This window comes from Dreissena polymorpha, chromosome 5 (assembly GCF_020536995.1).
Source record: "Dreissena polymorpha isolate Duluth1 chromosome 5, UMN_Dpol_1.0, whole genome shotgun sequence".
NCBI lineage: Eukaryota > Metazoa > Mollusca > Bivalvia > Myida > Dreissenidae > Dreissena > Dreissena polymorpha.
The window spans coordinates 82,681,315-82,702,321 of NC_068359.1; the positions used below are offsets into that span (position 1 = coordinate 82,681,315).

General features: G+C 38.8%; 2 protein-coding genes across 2 annotated transcripts in view; one reads left to right on the forward strand and one right to left on the reverse strand.

Annotated features, from left to right (window-relative positions):
• LOC127881997 (polyamine-transporting ATPase 13A3-like) overlaps window positions 1-21,007 on the reverse strand; it is a 563,467-nt gene that overhangs the window by 209,906 nt on the left and 332,554 nt on the right. The window lies entirely within an intron of this gene.
• LOC127831408 (protein NYNRIN-like) lies at window positions 7,924-9,591 on the forward strand. Its single transcript, XM_052356395.1, has one exon. It carries the CDS (start codon window positions 7,924-7,926, stop codon window positions 9,589-9,591), a length of 1,668 nt encoding a protein of 555 aa, XP_052212355.1.

Genomic DNA, 21,007 nt, shown 5'->3' on the forward strand with positions numbered 1-21,007 from the left:
TTTTCAAAAAGCGTGGTGATAATAAGACCAATTGGCAATTGGCTTCACTGTTTAAAAACACTTGTTAATGGTTAATCAGTCCTACTAATCCGCTAATCATAATAATGATACACTAATGGGGGCCAATTACTGATCAGCTGATAACAAAAGACTAGTATATTGACATGTGACAAACAGGCCCATCTCCTGCAAGCGACTCAAGTGTACTCCCTCTTTCCCCACTACGATTTTTCACAACCGCGATATATTTCGGACAAACAAATCGGAAATTGACTGAAGCTTTTTTTTTTCAAAGTCAGGAATTGGCAAATTTAAGTGCTGACAAAAGTCATTTTTATAAAGATGACGAAATTTCGTGCTGACGAAAATAAATGGTTTCACAGTAGTGCAGGGTCGCACATATTTTCATAGCTACCATGTGTGTAAGTTTCAAGGTTCTAGTGCTAATAGTGTTGGTGGAGATAGTGGCCAGGACGGACACACGGACGGACGGACAGACAGCGGAGAAAACCACAATATCCCCACGCTTTTCAAAAAGCGTGGGGATAATAAGAATAGTTATGTATGCTTTATGGCATACTTTCACTTATGTGGAAAGGGGCCAGAGCCCTTTTGGGGTTCCAGCGTGGGAAAGGATTTATATTGGATAACCATACAAGTAGGAATTTAAGAATATTTGTAATAATGCTTAAAATAATTAATGTCTAGTTACTGTAAATATATATCATAGTGAAAATATATAGTGGGCTATTCTTAAAAAGCATATTTATATTTGTTCTACAGAAATCAATTGGTTCAAATAGAAGCTTGGGGTGTGGTTGGAATATATAATTTAAGCTGACGAGAATATGGCTGAATTTTTTAGCCAAGAATCTGTCCAAAACATCATTTGTGCTTTGGCTTTATTTTTTGTGTGCCCACCTTAACTATCTAATAAGTGTTTTCTCAAGCTCTGAATAGAAGCCCAGAAATATAAAGTCCCATCTATAGGCAGTTCACATGGTTGATGATCATCAATATTCTGCAATTTTGTTGGAAGCCTTCTCCAGATAACTGCAAGCTGATTGATTTTCATTCCTAGCTTGTGTACTCAGTGGAATAAGAACAGGAGATTTGCCAATGTCTTAGGCTGTATAATCTAAAAGACTTTTACATTTCAGTACATTGGGCCTGGCTTAGAAAAAAAGAGGCTTCATGCCAGTGGGTGAAGTGTCGTCCTAGATTAGCCTGTGCAATGTGCAGAAGCTGATCATGTATGATAATTTCTGCTTCTATGATATTTTTCCAGTTTAGGCGCAAAATATTGTCCCTGATTAGCCTGTGCGGACTGCACTGGCTTATCTGGGACGACACCTAACTCACACGCATAAAGCCCCGTTTTCCCAGAACACAGCTGAAAAGAAGTTTATATGACAAACTTTTATACATGTGTACATGTATTTTGTAGACAGTTGACCACTATTGTGCTGCATACGCTTTGCGGTTTTATTGTGCAGCGTAGTTTGTATGCATTATAATTGAGAAGTTGTGTCCCTTAGTAGTAATCTTGTCATTATAAACACAGTTTTTCCCGGGTTGTTAAAGTCAACGAAATTTCGTTTAAACTGCTTCTCCCTCACGATGTAAGTGCATTTTACAATATGTGTATTGTTGTGGCTTTGATTTTGTTCATTTTCATAGGCCAGTCCTATTTGTTTGTTTTCTAAAAACTACGGAAGCCCATATGGGTCACTTAAAAATGTTATGCGAATTACATGTGTCTAATTTTCATGATGATAATGATGTTATGGCGTAACGTTTTGTACATCTTACTATACAGATCATAATGAACTGGTCTTATTTCTAAATTAATGAATTGGCGTTAATCTTCTAGATGTATAATAACTATAATAATCATTCAATTAAAATGTTCTTTTGAGTAACATTGAAAATATAAAATTTCAAGAACTTTATTTCCTAGTTTCTGTACAAGCATGGGTTCACTTCGTTTTAAAAAGCAAAGGTGTTTATTACATGTTATTTGTTTATTTTATTATTTTAAGGCAATGAATAAATGTGCCTATCTTTTGTCACGACCTTGAACATTACATAATCATATTTAGCCAACGCCTTTGAAACAGTTTGATCCTAAATCTCAAAAATTGCAAGCATATACTTGAAGTAGCTAGATAATTAAGCAACACCAGAAGTGTCTGTTATACTTTACTCTGTAGCCCTCAGTGCGACAAGTGGTGTCAGATATCTGAACAATTGGTGGCGATGATTGCCGGCTCTCCAGTATTTGTTGACCTCTCAGCATTGTTGTTGATGATGAGACAATTTTTAAGAAGAACTAACGTTAAAGACACTTTTCAACACTTAACTATTGCGTTCAAAACTTGGTAACGTACTTAATACTATGGACTATTTCTTAATTTGTTTCGGTCAATGTGCATGTTAACAAATGGCAAATTAAACACAACGATTTATTCTTAAATGACAAATAAACAAACAAAGTACAAACTTGTGTCATGTATGTTATTTCTAGTTTCTTGTTCAGAGCAAACTAAAAATAACATTGTATACAAAAATATCATTACAAATAACAATACAATATATTAAATATTGAAATGTTAATGATATATCTAATTAAACTACTATTTATTAACTCATGCAACCTTAGTATGATCACATTGTACAATACATTCCAAATAGCCAATGAAAAATATAAATACTCGGAATCCGAATTGTATTTACGCAATGAATGAAATACTCCACAATAAATTGTTAACATCGTTCTATTTTTTAAACTTTGGAAAACCAAAGAATTGCATTACTCTATTTTTTAAACTTTGGAAAACCAAAGAATTGCATTACTCTATGTTTAAAATGTTATTTTGCTTATTCTGCATGTAAACCTTCCCTATGTCAACACTTTTAATTAACCGAATCATATTACTTTTAACCGAATCATATTACTTTTAACCGAATCATATTACTTTTTGCACGCTTCTTCCAAAGGGCCATTCGATACATTGTTTGTTGTCATTTTTGTACAGGATTTGTTCATATAAAGATAATGCATTTATAAAAATAATGTATATGGTCTTAAATAATGATTTGTATTCAATGATACATTATACAGTTTCAAGCTCATGCTATTGTAAAGTTTCTTTCGAAATAAGGTGTTTGTTTTTATACAAAGTGTTGGTTTAGCATTAAAGAAGATGTAGTATACAATTTACAAAGATATATTTCGGCAAGTGAAGTTACGCATCGAGGTATTTGAGACTTATGCAAAATGTGGAGACATCCATGTCATGCGGACAAACATCGGGTCATCATGGCATGTTCCTGACTATTTTTCGTGACGAAGTATATGAATAATATACGAGGGACTTCGATCAGTTTAAGGCAAGATTTTGTAAATGATTACGTCACAGGCGCAGTTTACATACTATAATTGATTGCTAAACCTTCTTGTATTTTTTGCAAGCTCCCACGGCCAATATCTAAATAGTTATCGATATTTGTATATGAGATAACACGTTTGAAATGTATGCTTCTCTCTGAAAGCATGGGGGTTTATAAGACAAAAATCCATTAAACGTTCTGCCTTAACAAGCATACTTATTTCGCCAGCCTAAAATCTCTTATGAACATGGTTCCTCCTTGCAACGGACAGAAATTGAAAAAGATGTATTCCAAATGTAACGATTTTACTTTTGATCGGTGATAACAGCCTCAATAGTTAGCCAGATTCGTAGTACTCAATAGTTTGCCAGATTCGTAGTAAGCAAAGGACAGTATAACTGTGTAATTTTCAAAGCCATGCCTGAAGTTCATAAGTCTTTGTCTACTTATGACAAACAAATTAATAAAAAATAGATATATACCATTTAGTTAAACCCCTGTTTTAAACTCACCATATACACTATATACCACTCACGCATTCGTGAGTTAAACATGAAAATTCTGGCTTTTAACATACTTCCGGGTTGAGTTGAAATTTAAAAAAGACTATACTATCATATAGACCTATAGCTTTATCCTGTTAATGGGTTTGAAACAGAATATAAATACATAGTTCGATAAATAGTAGGAAGCATTCTAAAAGTCATTTTGTGACGCTTGATTGACCTTCGATAGTTTAAATACGGTGTTACAGTACGTACTGTTATTACTTTACATGTAAACCGATACGCACAGACAACCCATGCGATGATTGTTGTGCATTTGCATGGTTTACGTTTAAAAAGCGAATCGAACGAAGGAGTCGTACTGATAATGTGCATCTTTGCAGAATACCAACCCATTAAAATAAAAAATATATAATACAAAACAAGAACAAGAAGTTCGTCTACTGTTTCAACTTATGTGAGATCGAGTTTTAGTACTTGTACACTGTAAGTCCGATTAATGATGTCAAGCCACGTAAGAAGTTTCAATGAAACACCTCTTTCAGTTTTCAAGATATGTAACAGACACCATTCAATTGAAAAAATAAGGTCAATAATGCTATCGTGTTCAGAACATTTCCGATTAATAATGTCAAGCCACGTATGAAGTTTCAATGAAACACCTCTTTCAGTTTTCAAGATATGTAACAGACACCATTCAATTGAAAAAAATTATTATAGCCCATAGTCGATTAGACATGCACACGTACGAACTGGATTTATAGAATGGCGATACTGCAACTGAGATGCTACTAAACGCATTGGTTGACGCTCGTCTTACAGCACTGGTTTCGGTGTTGGTGTATAGGTATCCTTCGTTTGTAAATCGCACTTTCACAGATAAGCTTAACAAATTAGCATAACGGTTGCTAGGAGGAAAGACAGTTTATCGGTTGTCGTTTCAGATCAATTTCAAAATGTCGAACGCATTTGCTAAGTTATGTGTATCAACATAATGTAAAATAGCTTTCATAAATTCGGAGTCGCACATCATGTTCACATCGATGGAAAAGGTAGTGACAATGTAAACTCCTAATAACATATGCAAACCATTTAAGCATTTAATATTTGCACTGGAAATTGTATTCCCTCTGGAGTGATTATTTGATAAGAATTATTTTCACACGTCGGGTTGCTGTATTTTAAAAAAAACTTATTACATATTTTACTATTTCAGTTATAATCAATTATCGCCATTTATGCAAACGAATGTTTGAATACCCAGAGCATAACATTATTACCGACTTCAAGGATGTCATTATAACAGTCTACACGCTTACTTTTTCTAATTACAACTAAGGAAAATTAACGGAGTTTTTTTTCGCCTTTTTTAGAATTTTAAATTATTATCTATTCGTAAATGCCAAACATACTTACCGATGTCAGCAGCGAAATATCTTGACCATTTAAAGCAGAAATACAGTTTAGTTACTTATCACTTTTCGACGCTTCTTAAGTGTCGATGGGGAAATTTGTTGAAGTGATGCCATTTATTGTACATCAACATGGTGAAAAATGTGTATTGTGTATATGAAAAGGTTTACTAGCATAGGTTGTTTATGATTAGTACCACGTTATTGCGTTAGTTGTTTTATTATATTATGAAATGTTATTTCTTAATGGAGTAATTAACATTTTAAAACCTGTTGTTTTGAGGTTATGCATTCTTTTGTGCATTAAATAATAAATTTATCACGTGAAATAGTATCTGCAATTTAAATAATGATAAGGCATAATACACTTGCTCCGCTACTGACACCCGAAACGACAAACGACTTGAATCGACTCGATATTAAATTACTAAATCAATTATTGCTTAGGTTGACAGTGTTATATTTAAGACGATATTGGAACTAAGTATACATACACATTGTGTATGAGGAGACATTAAACAGTTCACACATGTTGTTTTGAGGTTATGCATTCTTTTGTGTATTAAATAATAAATTATGTTCTATGTTCAATATCATCATAACGAGATCAAATTATGCAATTTGACTATTGATTTCGTTTAATTATTTAAAATGCATCTGAGTTTAAGTCTCTATGAAAATTAACCGTCAACTATAAGGTTCACGACACCAATTCTGATAAGTATATTCATTTTACTTTTATTCAATTGAACCATCTCTTTCACCACTAAAACCATTTTCAAGAAACTAACACTTACAAGGATAAGCGATCCTTCTGTAAACGTCGTTGAAATTCGTTATATAGTAAGGTCACCTTAGCTAAACATATACATCCCCGGTGTAACATGATTTGTTTATATTTAAATAACCCAAAGATAAAACACAAATCTTTTGTGAAACCAATATAAGTCTAATGTAAAACATCTCAAACGACCATTCGGGCGTACCCCTTTGTAAGCACAGCGGCACCATTATATAACATTTCGAAGCTTAATACTTTGCTTCACATTAAACAACTACAAATTTAACGCCTCTGGTTCCTGTCGTTACATAGAAGTTTTTATTGTTAACAAGCAAACACGAAAGAATAATACCATACGCTAATGACTTCTCTGCTTCCATATGTATCGTTCTAGCGTCTTGTCGGTAAGGAATCCTTCAAAGCCGCCAACACGCCGGACAAACCGACATAGAATAAATCATTCAAATGTGCAACAAATACGTGGTATTTTATATTCGAAATTACACGTATTAACTAAAACATATAGTCGTCTTTGTTAAGATTACTCTAAATTATGTTGGTAAGAAGCGTTTCCTGATTATGTTATTAAAGCATTATCAAGTTATCGTTGGCAGTCGGGGAAAGGTCTATATTGACAATCACGCTTTATACGACATTATGCATCCGAAAATTAGGCTTTGTTTGCTTTGAGCTGAACGAGATCAGTCGTAAAATGTAATATACACAATTCTTAATGTATATACGAAGTATAAATCGATAGATAACCAATCGTTTTATAATGTCCACAGGTTCAAATCTTTGATGTCCAGTGCTAACTCTAGACAATTTAAAAATATTTCAAAATTTATTTAGAATGCTATGTTAAAAAGAAATGATTACCTTGCTAACTAGTTACTGTGTTGCTTCTTGTTAATGTTTAAAACCAATTATGTATTCACGTATTCATTTAATTATCCATTAATGTCGACTGCTTTTTGTTTAGTATTGCATGTGTGTGGTCATTAATATGTATTGTTGTTTAGTATGTGGCCAAAGTAATGAATTTGCTGATCTTGCCAATAAACTGAAGCTCAAACTGTTAACATTGCAATATAATAGTACAATATGCAGCGTAGTTTTATGAATAGTTATATTAAACTACCAGAAAGAAATAACAGCGAGAGCATCATTAATACCATATATGAGACTATTGCCTCAATGAACTGTTGTCATCTGTATATTATTTCACTTTTTAGACGCTCCAACATTTCAAAAACATACAATATTAAATAAAATAAAATAATATGTTCAGCAACGCACCGATTGTATATCGCAATTAAGCGTTTGTTTGCAATTAAATGTTGAACAGTATTTAGCAATAACAACGGAATCGTAAACTCTGAAAATGAAGCTAGACGGACGGACATATTTTCAACTACTTGTTTGGTAGGTTATTGTACCCCGATTCGTAAGCTCGTTTGCTCAATACGATTGAACAGGTCATTATACCTGTCTCTTCCTATTATTGCACCACTAGCACATTTCTGATTTGAACGGCTGATAGAGCGTATACGCTGACACTTAACGAAACTAATGGGGGTACAACAATTTCATAGTCTACATTTACATGACTTTTGAAAATAAACTCGTTTATTATCCGTTAACATATATATCTGGCTTGTTCATAAATAAATCATTAGCAAATAAGTTTGTGGAGATAAAGGCTTCATAGTAGTATAAACATGAAATACATTCAATTTATTATTGGCTATTTAGCCTAAAGGAGCCAAACGGCAAGATAGCGCATTGGCTTGAGATACTAGCTCCATTTGACTTTGCCATCGAATATCGCATGGGTTCCAAGCAACCCCACTGTGATGCACTTAGTCGGTTGTGCGAGTCCCCTCGCGATTGCACGTGCAGCGAAGTGGACACCACCGAACCCCTCAAATGTGGCCCCTGTCGTAAATGCCGGCGGCTGGCGGAGTGCATGGAACTGGTGTGGCCAGGTAAATTTCCGTATAAATTTGGATCCAAAGTAAATCGGGAAACTGTTCAACCGGAAGTGCCCCAAGAGCTGACCCCTTGCAGGGCAGTTACCCAGGTTGAAGCCGGCACCTCTACTGAAACGGCATCTAAAACAGAGGACCCGCCTTGGCTTCGTTTGTACACACCTGAGCATATGGCAAAACTGCAGCTTCAGGACCCAGGTATCAGCGTCATTTACGTTGCTATCCGTGACGGCGTAAAACCGTCTAGCGACGAGATGCAAACTAGGAGTCCGGAAACTCGTCACTATTGGGTCATATGGGATACTCTCTGCATAAAGGAGAACGTGCTTTATAAGCAGTTCAAAAGTGCGGATGGTACTCAAGACCGACTTTGGCTTATTGTCCCCTCAAGCTTACGGAAAGAGGTGTTGCTTCTCGTACATGATGCATTGCCGGCCGATCATTTTGGCATCAAAAGGACTAAGGCCCTTCTAGGTCAGAGTTTTTACTGGTATGAGGCAAAAGTCGATGTCAGGCTTCACGTCCTTGGCTGCGACAAGTGCCAGTCTGATAAGAAGCCGACAAAGACGCCGAAGGCTCCCCTGGGACATTTAAAGGCCGGTGCTCCCTGGGATATAGTGGCAATTGATTTTACAGGGCCATTTCCAATAACGCAACGCGGTGCACGGTATATCTTAGTAGCGACGGACATTTTCTCCAAGTACGTTGAGGTCATACCGGTTGCCACTCAAACCGCCGAGGAGTGTGCAAACCAACTATTGAATCACGTTTTCTCAAGGTGGGGCGCCCCATTGTCCATCCACTCCGTCCAGGGTGCGGCGTTTGAAAGTAGAGTATTGAAGGAAGTTTGCGCTCTTCTGCAAATTAGGAAAACGCGTACAAGTGCCCGCCACCCACAAGGCAACGGCCAAGTGGAGAGATTTATGCGAACATTTATGCGTATGGTTCGTGCCTTCCTGGTAGGAGAGCAAGACGCCTGGGACGAAAACCTTGGCTGCCTGGCCGGTGCATACCGATGCACCATTCAGGAGTCAACTCGCCTCACGCCCAACATGCTGGTTCTAGGTAGAGAAGTACGTATGCCGGCCGAGGTAATATTTGGTAGCGCGAGTTCAGTACCTAGCGAAACAGTAAGTCCCACTGACTACGCGGCGCTATTGCATTTAAGGCTCGAGCAGGCACACGAGGTTGCACGTAAGCACCTTCATAAAACTGCAAACTCGAGTAAGGAGATATACGATGCAAGAATGCATTTCCACCAGTATCAAGTCGGTGATCTGGTGTGGTGCCTTCATGAGACGCGTTCGGTTGGTGTGTGTCCAAAGCTGGAGAGAGCATATGACGGTCCATACTTGATCGTGAAAAGACATTCACCTATAAACTTTGAGTTACAAATCAACGTAGATGGCGTAAAACGCGTCGTACACCATAATAAAATTAAGCCTTACTCCGGTCGTGAGCCGCCGAACTGGGTATTGCGAGCGCAGAAACGTTTAGCCCGCATGTAATTGCACGCAGTCCAACGTTTAATGAGGTCGAGAGGTTTGACCTTCGTTCACTTTAACATTAAAAGACGCACACACATATAGGCATCATGGTTGCAGTTCAGAACAGTTGTACATGGATGTTTGGTTGTTAATTAAGGACAAGACTCAGCCACTGGATCGACGGGTCTACCAGTGTCGAAGATGTCCACGTTATGGACGTAAGAACAGAATCGTTTCCCACGTCATGCGTGATCATGTACCGGCCGACAGGGTTCCGTTTTACTGCACCCTTTGCAACTTCAGGTGTCAGGACGCTGCAACGCTTAAAAGCCACATCCAGAGGTATAAGCGTCACCAGAGGGAGGAGGCCATGGCAGGTGGGAAGCACTATTTGACCTGGCTGCAAAAGGCTGAGTATCCCATTTTCGTTGGCGGCTCGGACATCATACGGCTTTCCCGCGAAGAGAGTGAGACCTTGCTGAGGACCATAGATGACTCGGCTAATGACGCATGGTTCGACCAGGAGGAAAACCCTAACAATACAGCAGGGCCCGCTCTTCCATCATGGCTGACAGAAGAGACTTTTCCGGCCTCTATGATAACGGGTGAACGACACGTGCAAGCGTCACCAAGCGTAGCATCCATGCAGGTGGTATCGCAGCGACCGCCCACCGGCACGTTCATGCCGATTACAACAACCATGACCTTACCTAGGCAACTGATTTACCAGCCAACGCGAATGGTTGCGCCAGTAACTCTGACATCGGATCGGGTAAACCATCATCGGGGCCGCGTTCCTGCTGCCTGCGCGCCGTCGACGGTTCAGTCGACGGTAGTGTTCGAACGAACCACTGGTTTAAGCCAATCGATGTCGACCGCACAGCCTGTTGATCAGCTAACTCTTGGTAGGCTTGGGCCCCAGGAAGATTACTTGGACAAGTCGTCATTTTGCACCATTGACTCCGCGTTTGCCGTGGCCACGCCGGTGGTTCGTCGAACTCCAGAAGCTTTTGGTCCGGTTGCAAGAACAAGCCTTCCACTGCCGGAGTCTGCATTTGCACCAAGCGGTCCAGCACGTGCATTGTCGAGAGCCTCCTTGGGCAGCGCAAGCGCAGCAACACATTCCCCCATGCAACCTGATGGATACGTGTCTCCATACTCGCCCACTATGCCGAGTTATTTTCCCAGCTTGGATCTGATGGCTTCGGAAACTGAGGTGCTATTCTCATCGGAGTCACTCTCCTCTTTAGCTCCTTCTGTGACAATGCCGTCAGCTTTGCAGTCTACATTGCACACGTCCTCCGAACGGCGTCTATTCCTGCCTGAATTGCCCTTGCCCCAAGCGTCAATCCTTAAACCCGCCTTGAAGATGACACCTGAGAAATCGTCGACGTTATCTACTCCCCTGCTGGACGAGCACGTCAATGTTTTGCCGAATGTTTCGGACATATGTGATCCACTTTTTTCGGGGACCGTCGTGGACAGGCCTGGGTCTCGTTTTGTTCAGCAGGGAACTCAGACGGATTTGCCGTCAAGGGAGGAAGACCTCCTCAAGAAGATGCTGGGGACCATGGAAGAGCATCTGAGGGCTGCAGTCAGGACTGAGCGAAAGGTGCTCAGCGTGCTTGAAGAGGTCAGACGTATCGAGAGGAAGCTAGACGTTAAGGCCAGGGCGCGAGAGCAGTCGTCTGGTAGGAGTACAGGCAGCAAGCGGCGGCGCAGCAATGACGGCGAGAATCGCCATACCTTGAACAGCGTTGTGCGGAAAGTGAAAAGAGCGGAACCAACCCAGAACGCAAGACTTCAGCAATGAAAAAGATAATTTAAAAACTGTTATCGTAATAAAACATACATTATGATCTATCAGTGACCGTGTGTTTATGTGTATGTGTGCGCGCAAAGTGACGTTTTAGTGAAATTTTAAACATTAACATTCGCAAAATAGAGTGGACTTAAACTTTCGTTAAAATAGATGTCTAGTTGTTTGTTTAAATTTTCTGTGTTTAGTGTTAGATGTTTTACTTGCAATTGTTACTTTGGGAATTGTATTATGTGTTAATATATATGGCAGCAGGAGCTTTGCCATGCTGAGTGGGGGGTAGTGTAACGCCCCAGCTTTATCGTGTTGTAAAATTTAAATATGTAATGTTACACTTACCTGTTAAAACATGTTAAGTCGTACCTATTTGGTGCTCCTGAATTGCCACGACAGGCCATGTCTGTTCATGAACGCCAGGATGGCCTGTCGCTCCAATTCCCATTCAGAACATTTTGACATGTATCCATGTTGTTTACATTTCAAAACATGTTTTTACGCTGTCCTTGATCCGTTCTGAAGGAAAAGTAACCAGTCGTTTTTGTATTGACACAGTCTTTGTTTGTTAAATATCCTCAAGAAGAAATAATTGTTTACTCACAATGTATAAAATCCATAGTTTTGTAAGTATTTATACACTTCTTATACGTAAAATTCCATTCTTAGCAGGAATATTCAACTAGTCGTTTGTTTAATGATGTCATAATGGGCCGTGACGTCATATTTTCGGCACATTTAGCGCTTTTTCTCTGTATTATCGGCCACGGCCACGGCCGTCGGCCACTTGTTTCGGCCATCGGCCACCGGCCTCGGCCTTCGGCAACCCTTGAGTATATAAGTAAGGCTCTTTTTCGGCCAAGAAACATTCAAAATTTTAAAACTGACGAAACATCATTGACGTATATTAATAAGCGGATTTCTTATAAGATGGTTGGCATTAAAAGTTTTATTAAATTTACATTAACATTTGAGCTTTAAAACAACGGATATTTCTTTAACTCGAGTTTGCGTAGTAAAGTAAAAAGACTTTCATTTACAAAGACTTAACTTTTATTATATTCATAATTTATACGCTGATTTATCAACCATGATGCCTCATGTTGAAATATAAATTTTCACGTAAATTATATCAAAATAATGCTCATCGCTCAGCGGTTATTTCATTGATATGTTGTTAAACTTCTGTTCGGTAAAATGTTAGATGTTAAACAATAAACTGTTAAACATTACCGTCTTTCGGCTTCTTGGAGTAAAGACCTGAGTCGTAACATTTGCAAATACCTCAGTTCTTGCGTTTGTCCCGATTTCCAAGGCGATTTTGTATTCACATTCACATGTTTAAGGGGCATATCGATGGTTTATTCGGTAATATATATTCTCATATACATGTATAATACTTTACTTCCACATTACGTAATACTAGAATATAGTATATTATATTAAAAATAGTGTAATGAATGCTTGGAAGATAAGTCACGTTTGCATAAAACTTGTAATAATATTTATCTTTATAATGTTTTGTTATTGTTTTCAGTCAGGGCTCGAGTCGAGAACGTTCTTCCGAAGATGGAAGTCATCCGGAACGCGTTTGGCAGCACATTGCAAGCCTACCGCAGACGACAGTGAACGTTTATTGCAGACGCTATTGGTGTAATGTCGCGACGTGCCTTTACAATGTTTGATTTGTTTAACTATATAACCTTCCATCCTTTATATATGTTGTTGTACTCTGCGTGTATGTGTTCTACCAAACCAAGAATCTAGCAATATTTATAAATAGATCTTTGATATGACAAGTACTTTTCATTTGCTTTACAACTGTGCAATAATTAGCAATATTATATACGATACTTGCCCTGTATAATTAAGAAATGCATATGGAAAATAACTCATGTATCTTTTGCTGATGTTCATAATACTGTTCTTTTTTACATTTGAATGTATCCATCGTACACAGAAAATTATGATGCGTCTATATGCCCATACTGTGTGATCGGCAACTATATAGCTTAATCGCCTCTGTTCAAGCTCATTTAAGAAATTATTTGAGAATAATATTATTTTGTAATACATTTTTCGATTATTATTATTTATCACTCATAATGGGCTTCTCCGCTTGTTTCATGATTACGGTGTTGTTGATGTACGTTTTATGTATGTTTTGTTTACTTGTGAGTGTGGGCATGTGTGTATCGGAGTGGGCGTATTCGTGGGCGTGCTATTATATTAACTATTGAAATGTTAATGATATATCTAATTAAACTACTATTTATTAACTCATGCAACCTTAGTATGATCACATTGTACAATACATTCCAAATAGCCAATGAAAAATATAAATACTCGGAATCCGAATTGTATTTACGCAGTGAATGAAATACTCCACAATATATTGTTAACATCGTTTTATTTTTTAAACTTTGGAAAACCAAAGAATTGCATTACTCTATTTTTTAAACTTTGGAAAACCAAAGAATTGCATTACCCTATTCTATGTTCAAAATGTTATTTTGCTTATTCTGCATGTAAACCTTCCCTATGTCAACACTTTTAATTAACCGAATCATATTACTTTTAACCGAATCATATTACTTTTAACCGAATCATATTACTTTTTGCACGCTTCTTCCAAAGGGCCATTCGATACATTGTTTGTTGTCATTTGTTGTACAGGATATGTTCATATAAAGATAATGCATTTATAAAAATAATGTTTATGGTCTAAAATAATGATGTGTATTCAATGATACATTATACAGTTTCAAGCTCATGCTATTGTAAAGTTTCTTTCGAAATAATGTGATTGGTTTTATACAAAGTGTTGGTTTAGCATTAAAGAAGATCTAGTATACAATTTACAAAGATATATTTCGGCAAGTAAAGTTACGCATCGAGGTATTTGAGACTTATGCAAAATGTGGAGACATCCATGTCATGCAGACAAACATCGGGTCATCATGGCATGTTCCTGACTATTTTTCGTGACGAAGTATATGAATAATATACGAGGGACTTCGATCAGTTTAAGGCAAGATTTTGTAAATGATTACGTCACAGTTTACATCTATAATTGATTGTTAAACCTTTTTGTATTTTTTTTGCAAGCTCCCACGGTCAATATCTAAATAGTTATCGATATTTGTATATGAGATAACACGTTTGAAATGTATGCTTCTCTCTGAAAACATGGGGGTTTATAAAACAAAAATCCATTAAACGTTCTGCCTTAACAAGCATACTTATTTCGCCAGCCTAAAATCTCTTATGAACATGGTTCCTCCGTGCAACGGACAGAAATTGAAAAAGATGTATTCCAAATGTAACGAGTTTACTTTTGATCGGTGATAACAGCCTCAATAGTTAGCCAGATTCGTAGTACTCAATAGTTTGCCAGATTCGTAGTAAGCAAAGGACAGTATAACTGTGTAATTTTCAAAGCCATGCCTGAAGTTCATAAGTCTTTGTCTACTTATGACAAACAAATTAATAAAAAATAGATATATACCATTTAGTTAAACCCCTGTTTTAAACTCACCATATACACTATATACCACTCACGCATTCGTGAGTTAAACATGAAAATTCTGGCTTTTAACATACTTCCGGGTTGAGTTGAAATTTAAAAAAGACTATACTATCATATAGACCTATAGCTTTATCCTGTTAATGGGTTTGAAACAGAATATAAATACATAGTTCGATAAAAAGTAGGAAGCATTCTAAAAGTCATTTTGTGACGCTTGATTGACCTTCGATAGTTTAAATACGGTGTTACAGTACGTACTGTTATTACTTTACATGTAAACCGATACGCACAGACAACCCATGCGATGATTGTTGTGCATTTGCATGGTTTACGTTTAAACAGCGAATCGAACGGAGTCGTACTGATAAAGTGCATCTTTGCAGAATACCAACCCATTAAAATAAAAAATATAATATAAAACAAGAACAAGAAGTGTGTCTACTGTTTCAACTTATGTGAGATCGAGTTTTAGTACTTGTACACTGTAAGTCCGATTAATGATGTCAAGCCACGTAAGAAATTTCAATGAAACACCTCTTTCAGTTTTCAAGATATGTAACAGACACCATTCAATTGAAAAGATAAGGTCAATAATGCTATCGTGTTCAGAACATTTCCGATTAATGATGTCAAGCCACGTATGAAGTTTCAATGAAACACCTCTTTCAGTTTTCGAGACATGTAACAGACACCATTCAATTGAAAAAAATTATTATAGCCCATAGTCGATTAGACATGCAAACGTACGAACTGGATTTATAGAATGGCGATTCTGCATTTGAGATGCTACTAAACGCATTGGTTGACGCTCGTCTTACAGCACTGGTTTCGGTGTTGGTGTATAGGTATCCTTCGTTTGTAAATCGCACTTTCACAAATAAGCTTAACAAATTAGCATAACGGTTGATAGGGGGAAAGACAGTTTATCGGTTGTCGTTTCAGATCAATTTCAAAATGTTGAACGCATTTGCTAAGTTATGTGTATCAACATAATGCAAAATAGCTTTCATAAATGCGGAGTCGCACATCATGTTCACATCGATGGAAAAGGTAGTGACAATGTAAACTCCTAATAACATATGCAAACCATTTAAGCATTTAATATTTGCACTGAAAAATGTATTCCCTCTGGAGTGATTATTTGATAAGAATTATTTTCACACGTCGGGTTGCTGTATTTAAAAAAAAAACTTATAACATAGTTTACTTTTTCAGTTATAATCAATTATCGCCATTTATGCAAACGAATGTTTGAATACCCAGAGCATAACATTGTTACCGACTTCAAGGATGTCATTATAACAGTCTACACGCTTACTTTTTCTAATTACAACTAAGGAAAATTAACGAAGTGTTTTTTTCACCTTTGTTAGAATTTTTAATTATTATCTATTCGTAAATGCCAAACATACTCACCGATGTCAGCAGCGAAATATCTTGACCATTTAAAGCAGAAATACAGTTTAGTTACTTATCACTTTTCGACGCTTCTTAAGTGTCGATGGGGAAATTTGTTGAAGTGATGCCATTTATTGTACATCAACATGGTGAAAAATGTGTATTGTGTATATGAAAAGGTTCCAGGGTGCGGCGTTTGAAAGTAGAGTATTGAAGGAAGTTTGCGCTCTTCTGCAAATTAGGAAAACGCGTACAAGTGCCCGCCACCCACAAGGCAACGGCCAAGTGGAGAGATTTATGCGAACATTTATGCGTATGGTTCGTGCCTTCCTGGTAGGAGAGCAAGACGCCTGGGACGAAAACCTTGGCTGCCTGGCCGGTGCATACCGATGCACCATTCAGGAGTCAACTCGCCTCACGCCCAACATGCTGGTTCTAGGTAGAGAAGTACGTATGCCGGCCGAGGTAATATTTGGTAGCGCGAGTTCAGTACCTAGCGAAACAGTAAGTCCCACTGACTACGCGGCGCTATTGCATTTAAGGCTCGAGCAGGCACACGAGGTTGCACGTAAGCACCTTCATAAAACTGCAAACTCGAGTAAGGAGATATACGATGCAAGAATGCATTTCCACCAGTATCAAGTCGGTGATCTGGTGTGGTGCCTTCATGAGACGCGTTCGGTTGGTGTGTGTCCAAAGCTGGAGAGAGCATATGACGGTCCATACTTGATCGTGAAAAGACATTCACCTATAAACTTTGAGTTACAAATCAACGTAGATGGCGTAAAACGCGTCGTACACCATAATAAAATTAAGCCTTACTCCGGTCGTGAGCCGCCGAACTGGGTATTGCGAGCGCAGAAACGTTTAGCCCGCATGTAATTGCACGCAGTCCAACGTTTAATGAGGTCGAGAGGTTTGACCTTCGTTCACTTTAACATTAAAAGACGCACACACATATAGGCATCATGGTTGCAGTTCAGAACAGTTGTACATGGATGTTTGGTTGTTAATTAAGGACAAGACTCAGCCACTGGATCGACGGGTCTACCAGTGTCGAAGATGTCCACGTTATGGACGTAAGAACAGAATCGTTTCCCACGTCATGCGTGATCATGTACCGGCCGACAGGGTTCCGTTTTACTGCACCCTTTGCAACTTCAGGTGTCAGGACGCTGCAACGCTTAAAAGCCACATCCAGAGGTATAAGCGTCACCAGAGGGAGGAGGCCATGGCAGGTGGGAAGCACTATTTGACCTGGCTGCAAAAGGCTGAGTATCCCATTTTCGTTGGCGGCTCGGACATCATACGGCTTTCCCGCGAAGAGAGTGAGACCTTGCTGAGGACCATAGATGACTCGGCTAATGACGCATGGTTCGACCAGGAGGAAAACCCTAACAATACAGCAGGGCCCGCTCTTCCATCATGGCTGACAGAAGAGACTTTTCCGGCCTCTATGATAACGGGTGAACGACACGTGCAAGCGTCACCAAGCGTAGCATCCATGCAGGTGGTATCGCAGCGACCGCCCACCGGCACGTTCATGCCGATTACAACAACCATGACCTTACCTACGCAACTGATTTACCAGCCAACGCGAATGGTTGCGCCAGTAACTCTGACATCGGATCGGGTAAACCATCATCGGGGCCGCGTTCCTGCTGCCTGCGCGCCGTCGACGGTTCAGTCGACGGTAGTGTTCGAACGAACCACTGGTTTAAGCCAATCGATGTCGACCGCACAGCCTGTTGATCAGCTAACTCTTGGTAGGCTTGGGCCCCAGGAAGATTACTTGGACAAGTCGTCATTTTGCACCATTGACTCCGCGTTTGCCGTGGCCACGCCGGTGGTTCGTCGAACTCCAGAAGCTTTTGGTCCGGTTGCAAGAACAAGCCTTCCACTGCCGGAGTCTGCATTTGCACCAAGCGGTCCAGCACGTGCATTGTCGAGAGCCTCCTTGGGCAGCGCAAGCGCAGCAACACATTCCCCCATGCAACCTGATGGATACGTGTCTCCATACTCGCCCACTATGCCGAGTTATTTTCCCAGCTTGGATCTGATGGCTTCGGAAACTGAGGTGCTATTCTCATCGGAGTCACTCTCCTCTTCAGCTCCTTCTGTGACAATGCCGTCAGCTTTGCAGTCTACATTGCACACGTCCTCCGAACGGCGTCTATTCCTGCCTGAATTGCCCTTGCCCCAAGCGTCAATCCTTAAACCCGCCTTGAAGATGACACCTGAGAAATCGTCGACGTTATCTACTCCCCTGCTGGACGAGCACGTCAATGTTTTGCCGAATGTTTCGGACATATGTGATCCACTTTTTTCGGGGACCGTCGTGGACAGGCCTGGGTCTCGTTTTGTTCAGCAGGGAACTCAGACGGATTTGCCGTCAAGGGAGGAAGACCTCCTCAAGAAGATGCTGGGGACCATGGAAGAGCATCTGAGGGCTGCAGTCAGGACTGAGCGAAAGGTGCTCAGCGTGCTTGAAGAGGTCAGACGTATCGAGAGGAAGCTAGACGTTAAGGCCAGGGCGCGAGAGCAGTCGTCTGGTAGGAGTACAGGCAGCAAGCGGCGGCGCAGCAATGACGGCGAGAATCGCCATACCTTGAACAGCGTTGTGCGGAAAGTGAAAAGAGCGGAACCAACCCAGAGCGCAAGACTTCAGCAATGAAAAAGATAATTTAAAAACTGTTATCGTAATAAAACATACATTATGATCTATCAGTGACCGTGTGTTTATGTGTATGTGTGCGCGCAAAGTGACGTTTTAGTGAAATTTTAAACATTAACATTCGCAAAATAGAGTGGACTTAAACTTTCGTTAAAATAGATGTCTAGTTGTTTGTTTAAATTTTCTGTGTTTAGTGTTAGATGTTTTACTTGCAATTGTTACTTTGGGAATTGTATTATATGTTAATATATATGGCAGCAGGAGCTTTGCCATGCTGAGTGGGGGGTAGTGTAACGCCCCAGCTTTATCGTGTTGTAAAATTTAAATATGTAATGTTACACTTACCTGTTAAAACATTTTAAGTCGTACCTATTTGGTGCTCCTGAATTGCCACGACAGGCCATGTCTGTTCATGAACGCCAGGATGGCCTGTCGCTCCAATTCCCATTTGGAACATTTTGACATGTATCCATGTTGTTTACATTTCAAAACATGTTTTTACGCTGACCTTGATCCGTTCTGAAGGAAAAGTAACCAGTCGTTTTTGTATTGACACAGTCTTTGTTTGTTAAATATCCTCAAGAAGAAATAATTGTTTACTCACAATGTATAAAATCCATAGTTTTGTAAGTATTTATACACTTCTTATACGTAAAATTCCATTCTTAGCAGGAATATTCAACTAGTCGTTTGTTTAATGATGTCATAATGGGCCGTGACGTCATATTTTCGGCACATTTAGCGCGTTTTCTCTGTATTATCGGCCACGGCCACGGCCGTCGGCCACTTGTTTCGGCCATCGGCCACCGGCCTCGGCCTTCGGCAACCCTTGAGTATATAAGTAAGGCTCTTTTTCGGCCAAGAAACATTCAAAATTTTAAAACTGACGAAACATCATTGACGTATATTAATAAGCGGATTTCTTATAAGATGGTTGGCATTAAAAGTTTTATTAAATTTACATTAACATTTGAGCTTTAAAACAACGGATATTTCTTTAACTCGAGTTTGCGTAGTAAAGTAAAAAGACTTTCATTTACAAAGACTTAACTTTTATTATATTCATAATTTATACGCTGATTTATCAACCATGATGCCTCATGTTGAAATATAAATTTTCACGTAAATTATATAAAAATAATGCTCATCGCTCAGCGGTTATTTCATTGATATGTTGTTAAACTTCTGTTCGGTAAAATGTTAGATGTTAAACAATAAACTGTTAAACATTACCGTCTTTCGGCTTCTTGGAGTAAAGACCTGAGTCGTAACATTTGCAAATACCTCAGTTCTTGCGTTTGTCCCGATTTCCAAGGCGATTTTGTATTCACATTCACATGTTTAAGGGGCATATCGATGGTTTATTCGGTAATATATATTCTCATATACATGTATAATACTTTACTTCCACATTACGTAATACTAGAATATAGTATATTATATTAAAAATAGTGTAATGAATGCTTGGAAGATAAGTCACGTTTGCATAAAACTTGTAATAATATTTATCTTTATAATGTTTTGTTATTGTTTTCAGTCAGGGCTCGAGTCGAGAACGTTCTTCCGAAGATGGAAGTCATCCGGAACGCGTTTGGCTGCACATTGCAAGCTTACCGCAGACGACAGTGAACGTTTATTGCAGACGCTATTGGTGTAATGTCGCGACGTGCCTTTACAATGTTTGATTTGTTTAACTATATAACCTTCCATCCTTTATATATGTTGTTGTACTCTGCGTGTATGTGTTCTACCAAACCAAGAATCTAGCAATATTTATAAATAGATCTTTGATATGACAAGTACTTTTCATTTGCTTTACAACTGTGCAATAATTAGCAATATTATATACGATACTTGCCCTGTATAATTAAGAAATGCATATGGAAAATAACTCATGTATCTTTTGCTGATGTTCATAATACTGTTCTTTTTTACATTTGAATGTATCCATCGTACACAGAAAATTATGATGCGTCTATATGCCCATACTGTGTGATCGGCAACTATATAGCTTAATCGCCTC